General features: G+C 37.4%; 1 protein-coding gene across 1 annotated transcript; it reads right to left on the bottom strand.

Moving 5' to 3' along the window:
- On the bottom strand, nt 1–27486 carry LGSN (lengsin, lens protein with glutamine synthetase domain). Its single transcript, XM_028097709.2, has 5 exons — nt 27415–27486; nt 13575–13704; nt 12652–12849; nt 6831–6997; nt 1–1200 (listed from the first exon to the last, which is right to left on the bottom strand). The coding sequence occupies exons 1-5, from the start codon at nt 27427–27429 to the stop codon at nt 1–3; spliced, it is 1710 nt and encodes a 569-aa protein (XP_027953510.1). The 5' UTR covers nt 27430–27486.
- Between the last annotated feature and the right edge of the window lie 488 nt (nt 27487–27974).

The following is a 27974-nucleotide window of genomic DNA, read 5'->3' as shown; positions in this document are numbered from 1 at the left end:
CTAAATAAAATATTCTAAGAATTTATTTCTCTCAGCATCTGTTTCTTCATTTTCCAACTCATATTTTTTCATGGCAACAAAATAGCGAATAAAAGTTTCCCCCAGGGCCTGTCTCAGACACTGATCTTCCTCCAGGGCCACAAGAGCGTCTTCCAGTTTCAAAGGGATCTCGGAAGATTTGGCCTGATAGAAGTCTGTGCTGCCATCCGGACCGGCCAGGACACCATCACTGCTTTGAAGTCCATCCAAGCCTGCAGCAACAGTCGCCGCCAGCACCAAGTATGGATTTGCAGTCGCTGAGCCCAGTTTATTTTCTATCCGGGTGCCTTTCTCACCATGACACTTGATATTAAAAGCACAGCTGTTATCATTGTATCCCCATGTTGTAGGCACACTCTCCTTGAGGTCTTTACTCTCCTTGGAATAACGCTTTCGGCAGCTAACAGCGGGAGCCATCAGGCAGCTGAGGGCAGCAGAGTGCTTCAAGAGCCCTGCCAACCATTTTTTCCCAGTGATCGTGAGCTCCTCAACTCCAGAATTGATGCAGAACATATTTTTCTTCCCCCCAACATCCCAGAGACTGTGAGACAAAATTCCTGAATTGCAGAATCCAGTCTCAATGAAAAAGCTGGCGATGTAATTATATTTCCTCGCAACTTCTTTGACACCTGTTCTGAGGGTGAACGCATTATCAGCCGCATTGATGCCAAATTCGGGCAAAAAACAGATTTCCATCTGACCGGGCCTGGTAGAGGAGGAAAAACTCTCGACATTGGCTCCAGTGTGATACAAGCCATCAACGAGTTCCTGGATGAAAGGCTGGTCGTGATTATTTAGCAATGTTGAAGCAGGAAAAGAGATGGTCTTTGAATTGATAATTTCGGGCACAGCAAAAATGCAAAAATCATAGATGAAGGCAGAGAGCAGGGAAAAACCAGAGTCCTGCAGCTGGCTCAGCTGGCTCTTGGCGATGTACCGTGGGGAAGTCAAAAGAGGCTCCCCAGTCACAGTGAACGTGTCGCATATCACTCTGGCAGTTCTTTCAGCCCACGGCAAGACCCGGAAGGTTGAGAGCTCGGGCATCAGGACGATGTCACTATTAAAACATGTTGCCCTTATGTGATCCACTTCCTCGTCCTTAGGATTCGGTATCAGTTCAAGATAACCTCGGGGCATGCAAACGCCGTGGATCACTTTTTCCTAAAGAAATTGAAGGACAGAGCAGTCAGGTTTTGACACTTGAAAGCAAACGAAAGGTGGGGCGAGGGGACACATTGCAAATGAGGGGAAAAAAAGTCTTTAACACATGTTGGTTAACACTAGCTTAATATCAAATAAATTTTAAATATTTTATTTTTTTAAGATGTATTTATTTGAGAAAGAGAGACAGGCAGAGAGACTGTGGAGGGTGGGGCAGAAGGAGAGGGAAAGAGAGAATCCTCGAGCAGACTCCCTGCTGAGCATGGAGCCCTCATGCAAACTTGATCCCAGGGCCCTGAGACATGACCTGAGCCGAAATCAAGAGTTGGCCGCTTACCAGACTGAGCCAGCCAGGGGCCCCCAAATTTAAAATATTTTAAAATAAACCCCTGAGTTACTGTTATAAACAACTCTTAATATGTTTAGCTTTCAAGGCTTTATATGCTTTGGGGTCTGAAAATAGCAGTCATAAATAAAAGGTTCAATGATAAAGAAAATGTCTTTATAGCAAATGACAAAAGTAAAGCCTTGTGAAACTACTTGAAATGATCATAACCTAGTCCTTTTTAAAGTACTTTTTATTTTATGGCATAGCTGCTAATATCTCAGATAAGGTTTTATTTTAGCTTATTCTATTGTAATCCCTATCGTTAACTGAGAATCCTCAGCCTTTCCCAGAGACCTGACGGTGGTCAGTCCTACCACACACAGGACAGTCATCCTAACGAGGAGCCTGGTCTGCTGACAGCTGCAATCCTCTCTGCATCCACTTTTACAACCTACTCAGAATGAATACATCATAACCTCCCAATCCCAGAAACTTTGCCTGTGAGTGTGGACCTATATCTCCAAAGCTATAGTTCCAAAACGTGATACCGCCTTCAGGTCAGCCACGAACTGGGTGTCACCAAATCTGACTTCTAGGCCTAACTCTTTCATCCACCACTTGTGCAAAGTTAGGCAAATCACTGGACAAAGTGCATCGGCTTCCAGGTCTGTGAAACAAAAGTGTTAGACTAGAAGGTTGCTAAGGCACTTTCTAGTCATAGACCTCTTAGGGTCAGTGGATTTGGTCATTTATTTAACTTTTGCTATATGCCAGACAACAGGGACATGATGAGGTTATAAAGTTGAGCAGATACGTAAAACAGTTTCTAGAAACTGTGTCATAGCAATATAACAAGGCTTTGTGGGTTGAAGTTTACATTAATAGTAGGGGAATTGCTAGCTATAAGGTTTGGTTCCCATGATGTCAGTGTGTATCATGAGGTTAATAAAACATACTAACATTCTGTAAGCCAAATTGTTTCTTCTATTACCTCCAATCCCAAAGAGCATAGCTCCCAAAGAGGGGCTGATGCTAACAGAGACCACACTGGTCACTCTTCTCCTTTGACTGCAAGCCATTGCCTCCCTCACTTGCCACCACCTATCCGTATACTTTCAAATGCCATTTGACTTGACTGATCCAAATCTGCTTTTGCTGGTAGTAAAGTTGAGAAAGTCAAGCACTCTTCAGTACCCGCTTAATTTTTTCAATTCCCTCAAGGACCTGTATACACACACACACACACACACACACACACACACACACACACACAGAGGCATTGTGGAATTTTTGAGTACTTTAGTATGAAATCCTTTCATGTGAATTTTTACTATAAGAAATAATGTTATTTCCCCACTTTTCAATTTTTTAGTTTGAAAATCTGTATGTTAGCTCTGTATACTCCTAAAATGAAGGGTAATGTATTTTATTCGTGAGACTTCCAAGAGTTCCTGCAATTGAAATCTGTGTTTGTATTCACCTGGTTGTGAACAATAGGGAACGACTTGTTACCATTTCATTCCACTAGGCCTTCACAAATTTAAAGAATAGGAAAAAGTCACACTTCATTCTTCAGACTATTCAATCTCTATTTTTCTGAGCACTCTTTTTTAATACTGTCATTTTCTTTCTTCTTTCTTGGACATTCTGAATTCAAACGACTCTTAATTAGTGGTGGGAAATACATAAATGTACATAAACATGTCTTGCTCATGACAACAAATTATCTTAAAGTGTGTTTATAAATATAAAGCACTAGGACAACTTCATACTCTAATATAGATCACCAGGGATTCAATAAAAACTCTTGTAAAATAGCTCAAATCTCTATGATAAGGGAAATTTGGACCACAGTAAAGGCCGCCAAAGAATTAGTTATAAATTCTATTGCAATATATCATGTTTTGATTAGATCAAAGATAAAAAGAATCCACATTATCTGCATGTAATTTAAATGTAAAAAACTAGTCTTTTGCTAGAACAGAGACAGTGTAAGTTAGTTGTAAGGTTTAATCAGCTAATGTTTGTAAATTTAGCACAGTGCCAGGCACATGATAAGTTTTCTTTACAAAGTAGATACCATCATCATCAGAGTTTCCCCATTTGGCCTTTTCCAATTATATAACAGTCTTTTCCTCTATTCTTAGTAGGTGACTTATTTTTAAAAAATCAGTATTGTTTCTTTAGTAAGGAAGAATGCTTAGCTCAAAAAAAGAATAAAAAGAAATATACAAGCTGAGCTGGGTGAGCCTAGCTGGCTCAGTCGGTGGATCATGCAACTCTTGATCTTGGGATTGTGGATTTGAGCCACACATTGGCTGTAGAGATTACTTAAAAATAAAATTAAAAAAAAAAAAAGCTGAGCTGGAGGCTGTAGGTGCAGTAAAAAAGGGAAAAGAAGGAGGAGGAGCAGGGAAGGAGGAGATTGGAACTGCAAGTGAAGAATCACAGCTGGACATCCCAGATCTGCCTCTAATTGCCTGTATAATTTTAAGAAAGCTTTCTTTAACTTTTCTGGGCCTGATTTCACTCATCTATAAATGAACCATATGGATTATATTACCTCCTATATCCCCCTTCACGGTCTAACTATAATTTTTAAATTGACATTTTATTTTCCACAAATAGAAAAAGGTTTAAAAATTACTTTAGAAAGATTGAAATTACTTTTCACTAAGTTATAGGCAAACTTAAATCATGGACTCCACTCTTCGTTTAATGAGTTCCCCACACAGAATTGTATTTATATCAGACACATGTTGTTTATATTGTTTTGCACAGCTGAACTTATTTTTTATGTCCATTTGCAATAAATTTTCCAAAATGAATTAATTTTAAATGACAAATACTCATGATGTAAATATTCACTATTACTTATACCTTCACAAGTTCCAAAATGAACTTAAAGTGTTTTGTTAAAAAATAAATAGATACTATGTCATCATTAAATAAGAATAAAACAATGACTAGGTAATGAAATGAGAAAGTGAGTTTGTATTAGCAAACTAAGGTTAAAAATAAATACAGCAATTGAGAGGAAGTATGATAAGTTATATTAAAATTCTTATAATAGACAAACTTTTTCCCTGTGTAAACTCCAGAAGAAAAAAATTGACTCTAATATATTGGACATTGAATGAGATCATGGAAAGTATTTTCAATAGTATTAAAAAAAAAAATAAATGCAGACATTTTCTTTTTATGTCAATTATATCAATCCCCAGCAAGTGCCTAGGGAGCATATTAAATTATATTTTCATAAAAGAATTTCTTTAAGGAACTAGAATAATGCTCTAAATATGTAGCTTTTGAGATGCCATTAGTGGAATAAATGATTAGGATTTGACAAAAACTGAATAGCAAAGTTTTATATTGAGGTCTCTGGCAAGTGCCTGAAGTGCCAATTGTATTTTCTTACTGATTGAAAGAAATTCAGATAAATTAGATTCTCGGCCTGTTCACAGCAAATTTCACGTTTTCTTATCAAAATTAACCAACATGTATTCTTGCCTGGATGAAGAGAAAACAATGTCTGCAGGCAGGTCTATAGGATTTCTTAAGAGACAAATTTGGGAGGATTTGTTTCTTTTTTTCTTCATTATTATTATTAAGTATAGTTGACATACAATGTTATATCAGTTTCAGGTGTACAATATAGTGATTCGACAATTGTACACATTACGCCGTGCTCACCAAGATAAGTGTAGTCACCATCTATCACCATACAATGTTATTACAATATTATTGACTGTATTCCTTTTGCTATACTCTTTGTCCCCATGACTTACTTATAACTGGAAGTTTTGTACCTCCTAATTGCCTTCACCTATTTCACCCATCCCCTACCCCCTAACCTCTGGAAACTATCAGTTTGTTCTTTGCATTCATGAGCCTGTTTCAGTTTGTTTGTTCATTTGTTCTGTTAGATTACACATGTAAGTGAAATCATATAGTATTTGTCTTTCTCTGTCTGACTTATTTCACGTAAACTAATACCCTCTAGCTCCATCCATGTTGTCACAAATGGCAAGATCTCATCCTTTTCATGGCTGAGAAATATTCCATTGTATATGTATACCACATCTTCTTCAGCTATTCATTTATCAGTGGACACTTGGGCTGCTTCCATATCTTAGCTATTGTAAATAATGCTGCCATAAACATAGGGGTGCATATATCTTTCCAAATTGATGTTTTCATTTCTGAAGGGTAAATACCCAGTAATAGAATTACTGGATGGTATGGGTATTTCTACTTTTAATTTTTTGAGGAACCTCCATACTGTGATTTTCCACGGTGCTTACACCAATACCAATTTACATTCCCATCAACAGTACACAAGGGTTCCCTTTTCTCCACATCCTTGCCAACACTTATTTCTTGTCTTTTTGATACCAGCCATTCTGACTGGAGTGAGGTGAGATCTCATTGTCATTTTGATTTGCATTTCCCTGATGATGAGTGAAGTTGAGCATTTTTAAGAAATAAATTTGAACCTGTTGGAATTCTTTTAAAAAGTATTTTTGAAGATGCCCAGTTCATCCCAACATAAAGCAAATGAGAAAATTACAGTTGGATATTAAAGTGATAAAAGTAAGATATACCTTAAAAATAAACTTAGAGGTTGCTTAACTTTGGAACTTTCATATATAATACTAACAGATGTCCCTTCCTTCTAAGAAATGTTTCAGTGACACAATAAATCCTTCCTTAAAACAAATACATGACATAAACTGAAAAAAATCTCAGAAAGTCTCAAAACATATCCAAAAACACAATATTTCTTGATACCACTATTTTCAAGAACTTAATGATATTTATTAAGTCATCCAACAACAATAGGGTATTTTCTTATCAGAATTAGAAGCTGAAATGGATATGCTTTTTATCTAGCAAATTCTTTCTATTTAATCATTTTTTTCATTTTATATTTGCTCTTGGGTCTTCTGTTGCAATTTTCTCATGTCAAACAAAATATAATCTCCATAACTGCAGAAAGAGGAAAGATAATTCTATGGAGGGAAATTATTCAAGGCTGAAAGTCTAAAATTACCAGTCTTAATTAGTTTTGTATTTCTGTTGGGTAAAAGAATTACTATTTGGGCCCTGAAAGTATATGTTCAGCTCCTTATGGAGCAATAATGTGTTTGGGGAGGGACAAAGGAAAAAAACAAAATAAATTATTGGTTTCAGCTTGAATTACTGTATAGATTACAAGAAAATAAGAAAGAGTTGTAAGGACCATTTGCTTGCTCATGGTCATGAAATTACATTCAATCATAACTCTACCTGTAAAACTCACTTGGAAAAACTGCGCAGGGATACTCTTAGATCTGGACACACCATGGAGGTCTGTTGCTTCAAATCGCACAAACTGAAGGTGATTTTTGGACATCTCTTGTTTAATGTGCTTCATTCTAGAGGAGAGATAAGGTGTGGTCGGAATTTGAGTGCCGTCCCTGGTGTTATCTGTAGAATAGAAGATGGCCCTAAGTCATTAGATCATGATGAACTGAAAAACAAACGGAGGCTGCAGAGTAGTGACTTAGGCATCATGAGTGTTATCCAAATCATCATATACTCATGTCATTGACCTACAGCTGGAGATCTTACCTTTCTTATCTGCTTTTACCATATTCCCAAGAACATGGTCTCTAAACAGCCTAAGAGATTGTTTAGCACTTGGGGCTAAGGGTAAATTAACATTATTTGAATAAGCATAGAGCAATATCATATGTAAGTACTTAACGGAAAATGCCTTTGCTTGTGGGAGTTAGGATAGGTTTGCATGACTTGATAGATTAGGCACCATACAAGTATGTATCCAGAAGACTATCATCAAAAAGCCTGAGCTTCTTGAACTAACCGGTAATACCTAAATTAAAAGTTGCTGTATGATTAAAGGCAAAATTGTTTGGTTTTTGTTTATCTTCTGCAGATTTGCATTTTTTGTTTTTTGTTTTGTTTGCCAAAAAGGCTTTATAATGGCATCTGAATCTAAAACATCTACATGTCTCTGTCAAATTTAAACCTTAATATCGGTATAAATGAGCAAATAAAATTGTTTTTCAAGGATGAGAGGGCAAGAGATGAAAAGTCTAGACTGATTACTCAGTTTTTAAAACCAGAAACCTAAATGTATATATTTAAGATAGACTGCAAATTCTAAAACTTCAGAGCTAGAAGAGAGTTTGGCCATAAATCACCTAATCCAGCGGACTTGCTGGCTTGAGTCCTAGAGAGGTACTATGAGGTTGTCCAAATCACTCTCAGTTCGTTGCCAAAACTGAAGCTACAAACCAGACCTCTTAACTCCCAGTGGGTGACTCATTACCATAAAATGAATGAATATATCCAAAGCATATAAAAAGGTCAGGCACGTAGTACCTATCACGAATGTTAGCTACCGTCCAAACTTTCAGAAGAGATAGCAGACCGTAGAGATTCAACACAAACACTGACACCATCTGCCTCCCTCAAAATCCTGCCTGTGCCCTAGACACTTTCTTACTTCTCTAAGCCTAGGCTTTCCCATTGATACAATATTATCCACTTCATAGGCTTGTTGTGATGATTAAGCAAGTTATTCAAGAGTTCCTGGCAGACATTAAGCACCATATAAGTGCTTCTTAAACACATAAAGTGAACACAATTACTCTAACCCTGGTAATGGTATCATGATCATGTCTGAATCTGAATACCCATCAATCTGTCACTTCACCGATGTTGAGCACCTATAATTTTAAAGTGATACCTGAATATCATTTTTTGAGATAAAATTGGCTTTAAAAAAAAGCATAAAGATTGACAGTTTAAAAACACAAATTAAGTAGTTTTTAAGTACATGAAGCATGAGGAAAACAAATTACTGGTTTCACCTATACAAATATATTAGAGATAATGTCCTGTCACTGATACATTTGGCTGCTCTGAGACTCCTGAGGCTTTATAACTATCTTCCATTTAACACAAACAATTAATCTGTAGGAATTATAATGTTTCATGCTAAATTAGCAGTTGCTGTCTTCCCAACCTATCCTGAAGAATTGGGTGTTCTGCCCAAGTTGAACAATTCTCCTTACAGAAAATAAAATTTATAGGCATTTTAAAATATGGAAAATTTCAGACGAGCAGTATTCTAAAAATAATATGGAATTACATACAAGCTATAAATATTTTAAAAACATAAAAAACATAAAAAAAATCAGTAGGCATCTCCTACTAAAGGAGCAAAGTCATGGGCTCACCAGTAATATGATCACAGACAATCTTATTAGTTCTTTGCCTTATCTGTATCTTCTAATGTTTCTACAATAAATATGCATTTTTTAAAATAAAAAAAAATATGCATCCACTCACGATAGGTTGTTTAGTGACCACGTACTATTTATATTGGACATATCTCTAGGAAGAAGTCAGAAAAAGCCCTGCCCCCATAGGGCCTTTATTACTGAATAGGGAAACTATAGACAATACATATGCCATCGAATGCAAAGGCAGAATACTTTGCCATGGTTAAAAGTGCTGAAAATAAATAAACATAATCGCCTGGAGTATTAATTCTATGAGACTTGATCACAACGTAGACAAGTCTAACCCCTGATTCGCTTGAAGATCGCCAAGTTGCACTATGGCTGGACAGTAAGTACATGTATTAGTTTGCTAGAGCTGCCATAACAAATACCACAGACCAGGTGGCTTACACAGAAATTTATCTTCTTACAGTGCCAGAAGTCTAAGGTCAAAGTGTCAACAGTGTTGGTGTCTTCTGAGAGCCTCTTTCGTTGGCTTGTAACATGATCTTCCCTTTCCTTGTGTGTGTTCTAATCTTCTCTTCATACAACAACACCAATCATGTTGGACTAGGGCCCACCCTATAGACCTCATTTAACATTAATTACTTCTTTTAATACCCTATCTCCACATACAGCCACCATGTGAGGGATGAGGGGCTAGGACTCCAGCCCCCTGTGAATTGGGGGAGACACAATTCAGCCCATAATAATATATCATCCCATTTCCGTTTTCTTCAGAGTCCTCATCACCACCCACTGTATTGTAGAATCACGTGCTTACTTTCTTCCTTCCCCACTTGCATATCAGTTCCAGGAGAAAAGTGGTTCAGCTTTACTTGCGGCTATATCCCCAGTACCTGCCGCTGTACAAGCATATCATAGAGGCTCAATGACTATTCTTTTAAGAATGGGGTGTGTGAGCAAATTAATTAATTAATACACCCTGGGTGATTTGACCTTGTCTAATTAACAAGTAGAAATTGGCATCACATATTTCAGTAAGTATCTTAAGCATCATTTTATTCATTTGAAAGTTTAATTCGTTCATCAAATATGAGAACTCTATCCCATCTAACTTAATTTTCAAGAATCAACTAATCTTACTGAATCATTGTCTGAATTTCTTTTCTTCAACTAAATCATACTTGTTAGTTACAATTAAACCTTTTGGTCAGACCTTCCCAGGTGCACATGATGAATAGCAGGCAGATAATTGCTAGTTCGGGGACTCATTTGTTTTTCTTACAGTATGGTTCCTGGGAGGTGTTCTCCTTTCCCATCCCCTCAGAGGACTAATAAATTAAATCAATCTGCTTTTACAGAGGAAGTTTTCCTGCTGTGAGTGTTTAGGGGGAAAAAATAAGAAAACACTAAAAACTAAAAATAAGAAAACACTAAAAACTAAAATAAAACCTCAAAGCTCTATAGCAACTAGAAGGCCTTGGAGAAATGTCTGTGTGTGACAAGCCATGGTCACTTATCAAAGGCAGATTGAATAGACATTTGAGCTTTCAGAAATACCAACTCAAAAAGGGAAAAGTGCATTCAAGAGTATATAAAACGAGGGTCACAAACTGCAGAAGAACCAATGTGGCCAGCAGATGTCTTCTTACTCGTTGTCCCAGTGTTTGGAAACTTTTAAAATAGTCAACACCCACATATCTGAAAATTTCATACAAAAATCTTGAGTTCAAGCTTCTCTTGAAGAAACTAAATTTGGTAATGCTGGGTGGTCATTTCTCCATAGCAGCCACTGGCTAGAGCTCTGAGGTGGCCTGAAATGGGGCATATATCCTCCAATCCAGGACTGGCAAATGTTTTCTATAAAGGGCCAGATAGTAAATATTTGGAGCTTTGTAAGCCATATGGTATCTGCTGCAACTTCTCAACTGTGCCATTGTAACACAAAAGCAGTCATAGACGATACATAAACTTTATTTACCAAAAATGGCCAGCAGGCTGAATTTGGCCTGTGGGCCACAGTTTGTCAAACTCTGTGCTAGTTTTTCACAAGCCAGCCTCACTGACCGTTTCCTTACACCAGCCCATCTCAGTCATTCGTATTATTTACTTGGCCCCTGTGGCATTTGGATTGATAGTGCCTGATGCTAGGCTGTCAGTGCTCATCTTCATTTCACGGAGAAATTCACGAAGCCAATGCACAGAGAAATGCAGAGATGAGAGATGCTGTGATAGCTAGAACTGCCCACAAAGAAGTTCACGTCCTAAATCCTGAAACCTGCAGACTATGTTAAACTGCAGACCCAAAAGGACTTTGCAAATGCAAGTAAAGCTATAAACCTTAAAATAAGGATATTGTCTTGGTTTATCCAGAGTTCTTAAAAGCAGTGAACTTCCTCCAGCTGTAAGCAGAGAAGAGGTGTGGAAGAAGGAGAATTTCGAGAGGCTCCAAACATAAATATTTGAGGGATTGTTTTGGTCCTGAGACACCGGACCAGAGAGAGGCTTCCAGGAGCTATGGGCCACCCCAGTGGACAGTCAGCAAGGAAACAGATACCTCAATCCTATAACCCCAAGGAACTGGGTTCTCCCGACAATCTGAACGCACTCCCTAGAATCTCTGGATAAGAATCCAGATGGCCAAGACCTTGACTTCAACCTTGCAAAATCTGAACAAAGAAACCGGAGGAGACAGCCCAGACTTCTGGCACATAGAACTAAAAGATAATGAACTGTGTTCTTTTAAGTTACTAAGTTTGTGGTAATTCATTATGCTGGCAATAGAAAATGAATACGTATGGAATCCTGACAGCATTCACTTCCAGGTTTTAGTTCTTCCTTAGGCCCTGTGAGTCATAAAGAATTTAACCTTGCCAAAGGAGACCTCTTTACCCTTGGCTCCTGGAGGATAATCTGGAATGTCCTGCATGACGAGAGTGTCTTTGTGGCCTCCAGGACTTCTGGGCCACATTAGAAAATCTAATAATGTCATTTATCCTGGGAGCTTTGAGTCATGTGCTATCAGCTTGACTCCCAGAGAAGCTGGAGACTGAGGTCAGCCACATGAAGCCCCACTATGGAGCCTCCCAAAAAATTCTGGACACCAAGTCTCAGGTGAGCTTCCCATGGTTGTCAAAATTCCATGCATATTTTCACATATCATTGCCGAAAGAGTGGTGCTGTCCGTGACTCCACTGGGAGAAGACAAATGGAAGCTCCATGCTTAGAACTTTCCTGCACTCTCCCGACACTGGGTCTCTTCCCTTGGCTGATTTTCATCTGTATTCTTTCACAGTAATAAACCATAACCTTGAATATTATAGCTCTTAGTGAGTTCTGTGAATCTTTATAGCAAATTATCAAAACTAGGGTTAGTCTTGGGGAATTCCCTAACTGGCAATTGGTGTCAGTAGTGAGGGTAGTCTAGTGGACAGTGGCCTTCTAACTTCACACCCTGCTCTATTTCTGCCTTTCCAAACCTTGTTTGTTCAACCCTGTCTTCACGTATTCCCTTATGGAATAAATACCTCATTTTAACTAGTTTCCACTTAACTTGGATCCCAAAGATTTTTAACCAATACGCTGATAGGCCAAAATAGTTATATCACTATTGATAAGCCAGAAACTTATAATAAGAAAATTCACTTTTAGAAAAGACCAGAAAGATCATCCATTGCAACTCCTCCATTTTCTAGATGAGCAGCCTAGTGGTTAAAGAAAACTATAAAGTCTTTTATAAATGATAGGTGTATAAATTCTTCTGACTCCCAGACTAACATTCTTCAGTCAATGCCACATTATCTTTAATTCAAATACAAATTTGGGATTGGTGGCTAGAATCATGTCAGTTTGTTTCAGAATCCTTACCAGTATGGTTGGAGTTTGTGTTAAATTCACGACAAGGAGCGCTGGCTGATGTTCGGAGGGGTGATGGTTTTATCACTATTGTCTGATTCTCAGAGTCCTTGTCATCTTGTTGCAGATGAGAGTCTGCCGAGCCAGGTCCCACAACTGGTTTGCTCACATCCCCCAACTTGTGGCACACCATTTGGTTTCTGATCCTTTCTTTAATAAAGAAAGAAAAAAAAATGTTAAAAAATACTGCTTTTGTTTTCAACTGTCTTTTAACATGATATGGAGAGGAATCTTTGAGAAAATAATTTATTCCCAGGCAGTGACATACCAAATGAAGGGCAATGAGAATGGCCTGCCCTGGGTGTGGGCCATAAAGGGGTATGTTGTCCATAGAAAACTTAAACTCTGATTGTTTCTTACTGTTACTATGCACTGGCCATTCCTACTGCCCCTGCCTTGGAACACCACTGTTCCTGGACTGAGTCTCTTGTTGTTTGATTAACTCCTAGTTCTAGCACTGTTTCAGATCTACTGAGTCTAGTTGGAATTCCAGCAAGTGATATGAAAACTTGTTCCACATCTTTACTGTTGTCTCCCAAATCCTTAGTAATGATCTTTACACTTGGTCTCAGAGAAGAAATAGGCTTCCCTTCTTACATATATGTTCCTTCTGTTGTGTTCTTTCTTTTTTCCCTCACTACCATCCTGGTTCTGCTCCTTTTCAATTCTGAATATTTTGATTGGTTAATTTTATATATTTACATTAAACCCTTACATTTGCTATCTTTTGTGTTGCCTGTGTAGAAATAAATTTTAGTTCTTTTTTTTTTTTTTGCTTCTCCCTTAGATGAAAAGGAAAAGTTTTATGAAAAGGAGAACCAAATAGAGATTGTCACTGACATCATATTCCTGAGGGATCAAAGTAGCTAAGATACCTTTTGAGTTGGATATATCCATTTCTCCGACTTCAGTTGAGAAAACATGTTGTTTTGTGACTTTCTTTCTTGTTCTTCTTAATTTACTCATCCTGCTGGCTTCAGTCTCATTACCTTCATCTCTCGTATCCTGTAATAATTCATAGACAAAAAGCCAAATAACAGATCTTGCATGCAACTAAATTTGGTTGTCAAGAAAGTATGACAATTGGAGAGCTAAGTTTTCAAGTGAATATAAGAGACTTTGATAATGAGGTAAATTTTGTCACTTCCACATGCTCTTGAATAATTCAAAATTAAGAAACCCAATATTCTGCTTACAGTCAGGATATTCTGCGCCCCTTTTATATGTGGTATGGGAGTGTCATTAAATAAATTAAGATCTTGTCCAACGAGTGAAGATTTCTATCTTTATTTTTTACTCTGGGATATTTTATATTATCCATTCCCAAAAATATTTTACCAAACCCAATTCAGCTTCAACGTCCTCTTTTTATGATTTCCATCTTTTTTAGAATCTCTAACCTTTTGACCAAAAGTACAGGTACCTGAAGAATTTAATTTTATTCTTTTTTCTTACCCTCATCCTTATTGCATCAATATTTACTTTACTTCAAAAAAGCAGTTGCATTCACAAAATACTATTTTTTTGTATGTGTAAAACAAGTGTTATACTCAAACAGTTTTATAGCTTGGGAAAATCTAAAAAATATTTTAAAACAAAATAACCTAACTTGTACAATCTAGTTCTAATCCTTGACAGAATTCCCTGATAAACCTGCCAAGGACTATTCCCAGCAAGGAGCTGGGCAGTGAAGCAGGGGCCGAGGGGTGAAGAGCTCAGGCATCTTTGCACCAACAGGGGGCAGAATCACCCCTGACGTCCCAGGACATAAAAGCTGACATCGATATTTTTATGTTTTTTACGAACCCTCATTATAGTTTGAAAGGAGAAGAAAGGGGAAGAGGCAGGGTGAAAAACTATAGTCTAACATTTTGAGCTATTGTCTTTTTGAAGAGCAGATTCTGAAAGGCCCCAAATCTTGGAGCAACTTCTAAATACGTGTGCAGAGTGGTTGCTGGGAACAGCTGTACCCATTTGTCAATACCAATTCGGCCTCCAAAAGCCAAAAGAAGAAAAAATAATTTAACTTGTATTTATATGTAATTATGACACATTGTTATTATTGTTACTATGTTTAAAAAGATATATTTTGTAAGATAAAATCTTTTTTGTCATTTTAAAATTTCACATCTTAGAAAATTGTGTTCCTTTTTACTCCAGATAATTTTGTATTTGGATGATGTGATACTTATTGTGAGATACAGTAGTTTATGTTTTTCTAGCAGTTTATTATTTTATTTAAATATTTTTCCAATACACTCCTGATAGAATTCTGACAGTGATATACTAGCCTTATTGTACATATGCACCATTTCTAAAATTACATTGCCAGAAATACACATTATGTAATTGCATTTTTGATAAGTGTTTTTATAAATACATGACCCTAGCTTTATTAAGAAGTCTTGTTTAGGGGTACCTGGGTGGCGCAGTCAGTTAAGACTCTGACTCTTGGTTTCAGCTTGGGTCTCATGGGTCCTGAGACCGAGCCCAGCTTTGGGCTCAGCAGGGAGTCTGCTTGAAGATTCTCTCCCTCTGCCCCTCCCCCTGCTTGCACGCGCTCGCGCACTCTCTCTCTCAGATAAATAAATAAATCTTTAAAAAAAATAGGATATGTTAAAAAAAGAAGAAGAAGAAGATAGCAGGAGGGGAAGAATGAAGCCGGGGAAATCGGAGGGGGACACTAACCATGACAGACTATGGACTCTGAAAAACAAACTGTTCTAGAGGGGAGGGGGCTGGGGGGGTGGGTTAGCCCGGTGATGGGTATTAAAGAGGGCACATTCTGCATGGAGCACTGGGTGTTATACGCAAACAATGAATCATGGAACACTGCATCAAAAACTAATGATGTAATGTATGGTGATTAACATAACAATAAAAAAATTTAAAAAAACTAATGATGTAGTGTATGGTGATTAACATAACATAATAATAAAAAAACAAAAAACAAAAAAAAGGAGAAATCTTGTTTAGAAATGAAATACTTGGTCAGGTATATAAATACGAAAGGATATTGAACAGACTAACATTTGTGTTCGTTCTACCCATTAGGGATCCCCTTACATACAGATGAAAGGAATCAAATAAGATAGACTTTAAGATTTCTTTCAGCTTTAAACTCTAACCTGCAACTGAATAACAATGTGCTAAAACTGAGCACTTTGTCAGGCACATTTCTCAGCATAACCCTCAAGGTAATAGAATCTCCATTTTACAAATGAAAAAAGTGAGACCCATAATAACTTGCCCAAGACCACAATAGTGAATGAGAGATGCAGGTTACAAACAGGTCTTCCAATTTCCAAAATGCCATTCTACTTCTTAAATGCCAGAAATTTGAGTTTAGAGAAAGTTCATTTTAATAACATTCACCTGCTTTCATATAGACCAGATCAAAAGGGAAAGTTTAAGAAAAAACCAAGACAATTCACCTAGTTACTAACCTGAGATTTTCATCAATAAAGGCCCAAGAACTAAGTCATAATATATGCCTCTGACTCCATAATAGATGCTCCAAAGAATTTTTTTTCAAATGAAGAATACATTTAGCTCAGTCCTTTGAATTTTTTTTTTATATACAAGGATGATCAAAGTATAGACGCAGCTCTAACAGCTGAACCTAATTTATTGGATCCCTGGCTTACCCTGCCCCTGGTAGAATGCTTTTATTCTCCTAAATCTTTCAATTGTATTTTGTTACAATATGATAATGTTTCAGTAAAAAAGCCTACTAGCCAAGATTCATGAAGTTTGGGTTCTAATTCTGACTTGTCCACTAAGTAGCAAGTTCTTCTGGAGACTTGTTATTTTCATCTGCGAACTCTGCTATAAATATAAATATACCCAGCAAGTATATTCACATTTTACAAGTATTTTCATAACCAGGCAATATTTTATATTTCATTTAATACAACAACATCAAGGGAACATTTATTATTACCTACATTTTGCCAAAGCAGATATAGGTCCACAGGGGTTAAGTGATTTGTTCAAGGTCATATGACTGCCAAGGAAGAATGGGAATTATATGAGGAGCTTCCCACATCACTATAGCCAGACAGTTGAACTGGAGTAAATTTCAATTCTGTTATATAATATTATCTGTATGACTCGTAAAAACGTGTTGACTCAACTTCCTCTATTATATATTCTTTTTCATTTGCATATTTTTTTATAACTCTTCTCTGTATAAGTCTTAAAACCATCTTAAGTCACTACCAGCTTAAACTTCATCCATCCAGACAGTGAGGACAATGGGCAACCTCCTGTGGTAAGGCAAAGTCAAAGAAATAAACCAAATAAAACATGGTATCTTTCATAAACAGTCTTATAATTTAGTACAGGCAATCAAGTGTTGTTATAGAAGTTTAAGGCTTCTGTTTTGTAAAGAAAGGGACATAGTTCAGTGTCACCTTAGTTCAGAGAAAGCAAACTCAAATACCAGACAGATAACAAAGAGACGCAGAGGGCTGGAGAGTGACCACCAGAGCTGAGACCCCTTTCCAGGAAGAAGCCCCCACTTGGCTCCAGCCTATCACTGCCATGACAAAACATGGCCCCGGTGTTGCCAGTTTTCCAAATTTCCTATGAATGCCAGAAGTCTGGGTTTTTGTGTGAAATTTAATGATTTTTTTAACGTTGGCAATTAATTTTAAAGTATAAGGTAAGGAATAAAGAAGAAAAGAAAGTTTCTCAACTTCCACACAGCGAGGTGTCAAAAAGACTTGAATGCAGTTCAGAATATGTAGCCTTTCAGGGCACCTGGGTGGCTCAGTCGTTAAGTGTCTGCCTCGGGCTCAGGCTATGATCCCGAGGTCCTGGGATCGAGCCCCACGTCGTTGGGCTCCCTGCTCCGTGGGAAGGCTGCTTCTCCCTCTCCCAACTCCCCCTGCTTGTGTTCCCTCTCTCACTGTGTCTCTGTCAAATAAATAAATAAAAAATCTTAAAAAAAAAAAAAGAATATGCAGCCTTTCTACAGGCCCCGGGCAAGAGGACAACAGTGGCCGTGAATCTTTTCCCTAGCACTGGTATCTAATGTGGTACTGAGAGATGATGCTCAAAACATTTAACTCTTATGACAGCTGATAAAAATTAAAAAATGCTTTTATTGTATCTACTATATGTCATCTCTCTTCTAAATACTTTGCATGTATGAATTCATTTAGTCTCAAAAACAACCCCTTGAGATAAATATATTCTCTCTTCATCTGAGATATGAGGACAATGGAGTCAAAAAGACTAATTAGCTCAAAAATCACATTTCTCATCATTGGTGGAGCTAAGATTTGAACCCAGGCAATTGGCTCCAGAGTTCAAGTACTTAATGCATCTTGAATGAATACCATCAGAATATCCCTGTGTCATTGTTGGGGTGCTGGGAAGCCAGGGCAGGGTTCTAGAGAACCCCTACAGGGCCAGATGTTAACTCTTTAGTTGATGGATCATGGAAAGGTCCAAATGCCCAAGAGGATTAGTAGGATAACTCTGGAAGTTAAGAGGGTTGGGATGCATGGGTGACTCAGTCGTTAAGTGTCTGCCATCAGCTCAGGTCATGATTCTACGGTCCTGGGATCAAGCCCAGCATCGGGCTCCCTGCTCAGGGGTAGGCCTGCTTCTCCCTCTCCCACTCCCACTGCTTGTGTTCCCTCTCTCGCTGTCTCTCTCTCTGTCAAATAAATAAATAAAAATCTTAAAAAAAAAAAAGAAGGTTGAGAGGAGCCTTAAGGGACTCTTGTCAGCACCTGCTTACCAACTAGTTTAGAAACTTTTCACCATTTATCACATATTCAATAATATATTCCCAATTTACAAATCTCCTGGTTGCACCATTATGTGGGACAAGCAGTGCCTGATGTATAGTAAGTACTAAACAGATGTTAATCCTGATTATTATTACCTACGCACCATGCATTACTGGGGATCTCTGTTGGGAAGATACCTCATTCTAGGTTACCACATGGGCCCCTCCCTGACTCACAGGAGATGGCTCTTACTAAATCAGGCACTAATCCCTTATCTGAACAGCTCTAGATTCTGAACAATAAACGAGGAGAACCTCTCAGAGAGGTTAGGGTATATCAAGCAGTCTGAGGGTTCTCAGAGAGGGTACTGTGACCGATACACTCATGCTCAGACTCTGGTACTGCTATTATTAAACAGGCAGAGTATTTTATAAACTGTCTTTAGACAACCAGGGAAACTAGACCAAGCTTAAAAAGAAGAAGGGACACTTAACCTGAAGATAGAGGTGAAGTAAACCAGGTTGGAAGAACCACAAGCGTAAGTACAGATATGCAATTTCATTTTGATCGCATGGCATAAATATGCAAATCTAATTCATGCTTAATTTAGACAATCCCAAATTCTACTACAACAGGTTGATCCTGACTTGATTTGATGTTTCCAGAGAAAGGCTTTTCCTGCTTCAGAAATGTTTCTGCTATCATTCCATTAGATGACTCGTTTGCTCATACATGGGACTGGCCTTAAAGAATGTTTCATATCACAAGAATTTTCATTATTCATGTCTTTCTCATCACATTGTTTCTTTCGAAAGTTGTTTTATGGTTTAATATAAGTTTGTCATTTTGCATTTCAACTCAGTGGCTTCATCAAATTAACTAAAAGAGGTTTCACCTAAAGGGATCCTGCCAACCATTAAATTTAGACCCTAATTTGACCTAATAAGTTTCCCTTCAGTGTATTAGCTGGTGTTATTTAGATTCTAAATATCACTGACTTTATTCATTTGATTTTAATTTTCACTAACAGCTACCTTTTTACTACTGATACTTTAAAAACCTTTGTTTTGACCTCTGTATACTGGCAATAGTCTGAGGTATAATCATTAATGCATTTCCCAAACACTTTGATTTCATTAATGATAAGGGTGCCTGACAAAGAAAGCAAGCCCAAAAAATCTCATCAAGTTTTAACCTCTGTTAGAAATAATGGTAAAAAAAAATCAATGATTACCAAATGCAAAAGAATTTTGAATGTGCCTTCAGTTTCCTTAATGTGTGCTCTTCAAAGAAAGAGGGAGGAAAATGTATTCAAAATATTTACAGAAGAGATACTTCAAAGAACACATCGCAAACTTACATCGACTAATCTAAAAATATCCATACCTGTTAACTACTAGTTCTACTTCTGGCAATTTGTTCTAAGACTATAATACAAAATATATAAAGTTCTATGCATGTCCAATGCCACCTTTGTTATAACGAAAACTTGAAAGCAGCACACATTGAAGTGGGAAGAGTTAAATACGTTGTGGTAATTCTGCTCAATGAATTCGCCATTTAAAAATGAGTGCTTCCATTTCCTATCTGTGTGACCTGGATTACCAGAATGGTTACAGGAAACTGTCTTCCCTCCTTTCTCCACTTCTCCCCATCCTCCAGACTACTGCTCATGGTGCTTCTTTAAATCACAATTTTGGTCTTATAATTTCTCTGCTTGGGATACTTCCACAATTTTGCATCACCTTCAGGAAAAATTCAAATTAGTATTCTCTGAGACCCTGCAAAGGCCAGTCTCACCAATCCCTGCAGACTCCATAGCTAGCCGCTTTTATGCACAAACTTTATCTCCATCCGCAAAAAACTAGTTTTATCATTCCTCTGACCCACACTGTTTTCTTCGTTCCTAGGCTCTTATCGATTATCTAGTTTGTCCCAGGGAAACAGTTATCTGCTCTTCTGGTCACGGCTCAAAATGAACACCCTGGAGAACTTGCTGTAGCCGCTTCATTCAAAGATGGTTAATTTTCTCAAATTCCCAGGGAAAGTAGATCCCTTATTAAATTTTAAATCTGTTTAAAATAACTCATCATTATTATCTTCTTCATCACAATTGGTAAATGTTTAGCTTCCTCTTAGAGATCTTACTTAGTGCTTTGTAAAATAATTCTCAGTATCATTAACTCTTCATTTGTATACTTTTTTCTCCACACCAAAAAGCAATGATTAATTTAACCTAAGTATTTTGGTTCCTTCGGTGTCAAGACTATATTTAGGTGTCCTTCTAGAATTCAGGATCATTGCAGCTATAAAACAAGGAACTACCTATAGCCCCCATATCCACTTGGGCAAAATGGGGTAGAGATGATGTTGACCTGACTACAGTAACGGCTGTGGGGGAGAAAATGAGCATACTACATATGTATTCGGGAGGTAGATTGGCAGTCCGGTGACGGACTTGATATAGGAGGTGCAAGAGACAGAGGGTCAAAGGTGCCAGGCAGGTTTCTGACTAGGGAACTCAGAATGAGGAGGAGACCTGAGAGTGGAGCTGCTGGGTTCTGTTCTGAATACATGGAATCTACGATAACTGTATCATCTGAAGGTATCCAGCGAGCATTGGCCACATGGGTCAGAATCCAAAAGATAAAATGGAAGGAAGAAAGCATAGCCCTGAAAGTGGTGGGAATCCTTAAAAGAGAGAGCAGAGACTGAGAAAATAAGACGACTGAGATAGAACTGAGAAACAATAGTATTGACTAAGAAGGCGTAGGAATGGAATCCCAAAAAAAGCCGTCAGAGTAAAAATGACCAGAAGGTGAAAGAAAAAGTTGGACAGAGGGGTTTCATTGATAATGAGAAATAAAAGCTGTATTAAAAGAAGGGAGCACCAATAGGGCCTACTCCTGAAACTATAAACAAGGTTGCTATTAAGACCAGACCATTGTATTTGCGACCCAGGTCCCTCGAGGCATCGGTAAAGCAGGTATGGTGGGAGGACGTCAGCAGCAGCCAGACTGCTGTGAATTGAGGAGGAATGAGAGGTGCTTCATCCGGGGTCTACATACGATAAGCATGCCAGATATGTTCTCTATCATCAAAGGGAGACAGTCAGGAGATAAAACTCAAAAGTAAGAAGAAGAAGGAGACAAACGCAATGACCACTGGGAAAGTGCATAGGGGTCTGACTCAGAAAAGTTGATGTTGCTCTTAGGAAGAACAGACTTACACATATTTAAATGCTTTGTGAAAGGAGTTAATAGAGGTGTTGAAGGGAGAAGAAAAGGGATAAAGCAAGGTCCCTGAAAGGGTAGAAAAGATGGAAACTAGAGTTGAAATGAAGGGATTAACTTTAATATAGCCTCCTCCATAAGAGGAAGAGAAGAAGCTAGAATGTTAGGAGGAGAGAAGAGAAAAAGTAAGGAGGAAAGGAAAATTCGGGGGAGGAGAGGACAGAGGAATTTCAGATGACAGAACTGAGTCTCAGGACAATTAAGGTGACCCAGTAGGTGGCAGAATCTGAAAGTGAAACTAATTTTAAACCCTTGATCTTTCTTGTCTCTTCTGGATAAGAAAGGTAGCCAGTTACGGAGCTTCCAATTTTCTCTGCTAGGTGGGAAATGCTCAGACAGTATACATCTGGAAGACTAAAGCTTTAAGGAGAATGGAAATGGTTTGCCATCATCATAGCAGAGAAGGTGAAAAAAATGAACTCAAGGAACAAAAGTGTTCAGTGCCCCACAGAAACTGGAGATTTTTAAGTTATAGTGGCATCAAATCTGCACAGGTAAACTATTTTTCCTCCAGCAAAGCTCTTTCAGAGAAGTGAAAAACACAGGATTGAGGTTTGGTGAGAATACAAACTTAGGAAGACAATGACAAAAATAAGTTGAGGATATTTGCAAGAAAGACTAAAATAATGAGATATGGAATCCAAGACAGATGGAATTGGAAACAAACTCAGGAAAGACTGACAAGGGGAACCTAGATAAGGGATCGGAGACCCCTAGAAGGTAGCATATTAAATGTATCATTGAGCTGAATATATTGACTAGAATAAAATAGAAATTGAGTAAATATTTTCTAATAAATGAATGACAACCAAAGCCTACCATATTGAAATATAAGGCCAGAAGGAAATTTTGACTCAGATCTCGCCTTCATGAATGATTCAAAATGAAATATCTTTGAATGTCCAATAGGATCTGATGATAACTCAGTAGGTTGATGTAATCAAAACACTTTTCCTAGATAAAATATTACATGGACTCCCTCAGTTTTCTGAAGAGGTAAGAGAAAAACAAGCGCTGCTGGTGACAAGCTGCTCCACAATGACTCTGCCCCTTTACCCCATTAATTCCACCTTTCTTTCAAGATTTTTTCACTGTATTTATCCTCAAAGCCACACCTTATCTTCAAGGTTATAATTACTCCCTTTAGACATAAACAAAATCTTATTTCCTATGCTTCCTCATAGCATAACTAAAACATGTGATATTTCAAATGAATTTTCTAAACATTAAGGAACAATATAAACTAAATTAAAAAGAACCAAAACTACAAAATATTTGCTTTCTATTGTCTTAGTAATTAAATATGTTTTCTTCGATTCTGACCTGTTCCCTGTTTTACTCAAGACCAGTCCAAAGTATTCTCCTTTTTAGGTTTCTAGTTCACCAGCCAGATAAATAAGCAACACTTGGAAACTTGTTTGAAACCTTAGAACACTTCTTTATGGCCTAGTAAGTGATTCACTCCTTCAACCAGGCTGTTTCTGCAAAGTCACCTTAGTCTTACACTAAATTAGAGTCCCTGAGATCATTAAGGACACGGACCCAAATGACCACCATTTCCCAACTTAAAGAAAATAAGACACTCTTAGGGAGACATTAACCACAGATCTACTTATCCCTAATACTAGACCTTCATCTGCATATTTGTAAAGAATTTTAATCCTTAAACTATATTGCATTTTAGGAGATTCCATCTGAATACATGGACTCTCCAGAGATTTTTATAATTTACTCTTTATTACAAATGTAATACTCTTCATTGCAAAAATTCAAGGGTCAGAAGCTCATAAAGTAAAATCGAAAACTTAAAAAACAATGAGTCCTCTGTTTCCCTCTAACCTTTAGATTTTTGACAAGCAAATATTTTCAGAAAGAGTTGGTTCTACTACTCCAAGTAACTCTTATAATGATTTTTTCTAATATAAGTTCTTTAATAATTGTTCCTAGTAATGATTTAACGTGTCAATATTGATTGGGACTAGACGTATTTTGAAATATACCAAAAAGAGAAATTGAAGAGAATAGATATAGTACATTCATACCCCTTGTTGACAGGTGACTTACTGGGGCCACCCTCCGTATGAAATTCATTCATTTACTCAACAAGTACTTAGTGAATATCTAAAAGAGGCCAGGCATATAGATCTGGATGCTCTGTGAGAGATAAAGATGAGCTACTTGTGGTTCCATTGAACATAAATATAGTACATGATAAAAAGTGGTATAGGTATATTATATGAATGAGGAAAGTACTATGGAACCATCTTCCTGAGGAAACAGCTGTCTTTGAAAGTTGCAGTAACTCCTCTGACTTCACACCTAGCAAGTAGCAGAATCCAAATGAGTAGTTGCAAACTCTTCTTTCATTTTTTCATCCTATTTACAAAATTTACAGGCAATAAAACATTGAAAACTAAAAACATTGCTTAAAAACTATTGAGCAGTTTTATAAAAAAGGCAGCAGGAAATTCAAATGTTGTTTTTGTTTTTTTTAACTTCACAATTCAACATAGAGTTCAGTAGCATCCCTATCTTTTGAGGTAAAACTAAGCACAGAAGGTAAACACAGATAAATTTCTTGGAAGTTACAGAGAATCAGTTTTACTTAATATCATAGCTAAAAATGGGATGGGCTATTTGTATATGGGTCAAGCTTCTCATCCTCGAGCACATTTGTGGAAGGGGTAGAAGAGTTAGATAGTCAAATGTCAGGAATGACCTAGAGAGTTTCCATTTCTTCCACCACATATGCTCACCACTTTTGCAAAAAAATAACCTAGATCCAAGTTAGTAGGTTAGATGGAACCTTGTTCCACCTATTTATCCACCTCTACCCAAGAATTATAGAGAAGCCATCATTATAAAGAGCTTCTTATGTGAAAGAAATGTCACAATGTAAATAATGCAAAGAGCTCTGCATCTCACTTCCATTCTCAACAAGATGGCAAAATATGCAACAGCAGCAACAAGCCTGAAACAAATATCCCCTCTGGGGGTAAGGCAATGCAAAATCTGCAACAGAACATTGTATATGAGAAAAGTGTGCATAGCCAATAGTTTGAGAGGGAAAAAATTATTTTATAAACATCTAACACCATGTTATTTTCACAATATGAAGCTAAATAACAAACAAAGCTAAAATAATAAAGGATTAAGAATTTGGCCAATTACCTGAACTTGGTGCTAGCATCGGCTTTCTTTTATACTAAAAAAGAAATCTCCATATTTTCCCAAGAAATGAAGATTCTGTCTCAAAAATATCAGTGTAAATAGGATCCAAGTAATTTTTGAAGGCTTTGTGATGGGCAAAAATGCAACAAATATGTTTCAAAGGTGAGAGAAGATTTATAGAAAAATTTAAATATACATATAGTATGTAATATATATTTATGGCACTGATTTCTATAATACGGTGTGAAATAAGATCCAAGAACTGTCAGTGAAGATATCAGCTAATAGGCTGCTGCAGATAAAAATATTGGGCCTCATCAAAAAGATTATTTTAAATGTGACAGCAGAAGGTGTTCCATCTTTAAAAAAATATGATGTGCTTATGGCTAGAATACTAAATATAGTTCTAGTCACTGTCCGTTGGAAAACATTAATGGGCTAGAAGTGAATCAAGATGTGTTTATTTATATAAATGTATACCACATAGAATTGTTATTATTATCATACAGAAAGGCAAATAAAATTCTACTGTGTGAAAGAAGAAGTGCAAAACTCTACAAGGCTATAAAAATGAAAACTTAGGGGAGAGATTACTGGTCATCTACAACATAATAAAGTATATATGATGAATAACTCCTGTTATTCACTATATTCTGAGCCCTATTCTAAACACTGAACACGTATTAATTCATTTAATCTCTCCACAAAATCTCTTGCAGTCAGTACTATTAATGTCCAAATGAAGCACAGAGAAATCCAATAATTTGTCTCATCTCACTCAGATAGTAAGTAGCCGAGCCAAGATTAAAACACAGGCATTCCGGTTTCGAGGAGTATACTCTTAACCACTGCATGTGAAACACAGTCCTAATTTTTAACATTAAGAGAGGCACTTAAAGGGATATAGATTCAAGGTAAATAAAAACAAATATAAAATGAACTAAAAACCTTGAAATCTAAAAACAAAACTGAATTTTAAGAGACCAAACACGTATAAAATATAAAAATAGAATCAGGAAGTCTTTATAGAGTTGCACAGACAAGCATAAAGCAGGTGAAATTTGGGTAAGTTGCAGTAGGGAAATCTCTAGCCTTGAGTCCTACTTCTAGAAAGTCAGTCACAACCTCCCACAGAGCTGCACTTAATGACCCAACACACACACAAACGCGCACGCGCACACACACACACAGATGATACAGGCTACAGAGCGGAATGAACCTCTGGTCTCACCCAGATGGGATCCATTCTTCCTGCGATATGGAAGCATCACCCCTTTGTGTCTACCTGTGCAGGTGTTTTCCTTTGTGTCTACCTCACTGATATTGAGGCATAAGCATCATCTACAGGGCAGAGAACAGATCTTCCCCAACTCACTTGGCAATATCACCCAGCTCAGGACCACACACAAGGCTTTTGATAAATAGATTTTAATTATTATGATGTGCTGCCATTTGCCTCAATTTGCAACTTCATACACACATAGGGTGTACTTTTGGGAATAAGAATGTGTTTTTGATCTATTTTCTGTTCACTACTGCTAAGAATTTGGCTGAATACAGGACTTTATGACATTGTTTTCAATAGAGAATCTCAGTAAAATATTCTTTAGGGAAATACCAAATCTAAGATTAGTAACTGTTCATTTTCGCTGAAGATTCTACCGAGGAATTTGTTCATGTTGGGGAAGTAATCATCCTGGGAGATTTTCTTCACACATACAATTTGCCCTTTTGATTCATCGAGCCTTTGTTCAGCTGCTGTGCTTTTGCAGTTAACCTCATGCTGCGGCTGCTCATGGTACCAGAGCATCTGGTATGGAACAAAATCATTGTCCTGTTCCAGATACTAGTTAACTGGAGATGGAATGTCACACACCATCTTCCTCCCTCCTCCTATATTCTTTCTCTTTCTGAGAATATGACCCTACACAGGGCAGCACAGGGGCTATTCAATGGAGAGTTGGGTCAAGTGGACACCAAGGCTCACTTTTATTATATCTATTAAATATAATGTTCTATCCCAGTTATCAAGGAATTTTTCCCCAAGAGACAGGGTTTGTCTCTTGCTGTGAAAATTGTGTACTTTAAAATCATACTGCTAGTTTTTCTACTCTCCAATCAACACCGGTCTAGACTGGTCTTGGGAGACCGTGACTCTTAAGGATTTTCACAAAAGCTGGGTCACCTGGAATCCTTGGCTAAAACTACAGGAGGTGGGGATAGGAAACACAGTTTTGCCATTGGCTCACGAGTAGTAAAGGCTAGACCAAGAAGAAGTTGAATAGTTAGACACCAATATCTCAAAACGGTAATAATGTGCATACTAATTACTTTCTCTAAGCCATCATTTGCAGCTACAAAATTTACTTTCAGATAAATTCGTTCTATTAAACAAGTCCGTCATTTGATGCCTTTGACAAAGACAAGACACTGCTCGGCGAGCCACAGCTACTCCCCAGTGAGTCCCTTCTTCACATACTGTTACCCAGTTTCCTTGTGGAAAGTACATTTGTTGTCTCCATCCCAAAGCACACTGCCCATGCCAATTATACGTAGCAGTGACCCCATTCTTCCTTAATCGTCTAGATGTCTTTCCACCAGATGGAGGAGTGGGGATCAGGTCTCTTCTCTCTCTGCCACTATTTCAAACACAGGGCGTTGGTCTGCCACTGTGCTTTGCACATAGTAGTTTTGCTTCTTGTATTTTATTTTCTTAATTTCATCTAAAGAAAACCCACATCCTCCCAGACTCGACCACAGCGCGCCTCCCAGTCTACATTTCAGTCTTGCAGAATGGTCTGTCAGAAATACAAGAGTAGAAGTTGGGTACATACACATTAAAAACTAGGAAAAAATACTACATGTTGACAGCTATTTTAATATATTCAAGAGCAGATGAGAGGCTATCACTATTTAAAATGCCATGCATTTCAATTACAATTTGAAAATGGGTTCTCACGTTTAGCCACTTAGCCTCAAACCATTTTTATTACAATGAGACAAAAGCTTTGAGAAAAACAAAGATTTTGCTCTTAATAACAACCAAAATAGGCATTAAAGAATTTTA

This window comes from Eumetopias jubatus, unplaced genomic scaffold, assembly GCF_037043125.1.
Source record: "Eumetopias jubatus isolate StellerSeaLion01/CBP00866 unplaced genomic scaffold, mEumJub1_p1.0 scaffold_6, whole genome shotgun sequence".
Taxonomy (NCBI): Eukaryota; Metazoa; Chordata; class Mammalia; order Carnivora; family Otariidae; genus Eumetopias; species Eumetopias jubatus.
Note: the sequence above shows the minus strand (reverse complement) of the source record. Positions and strands in the feature narration are given on the sequence as shown.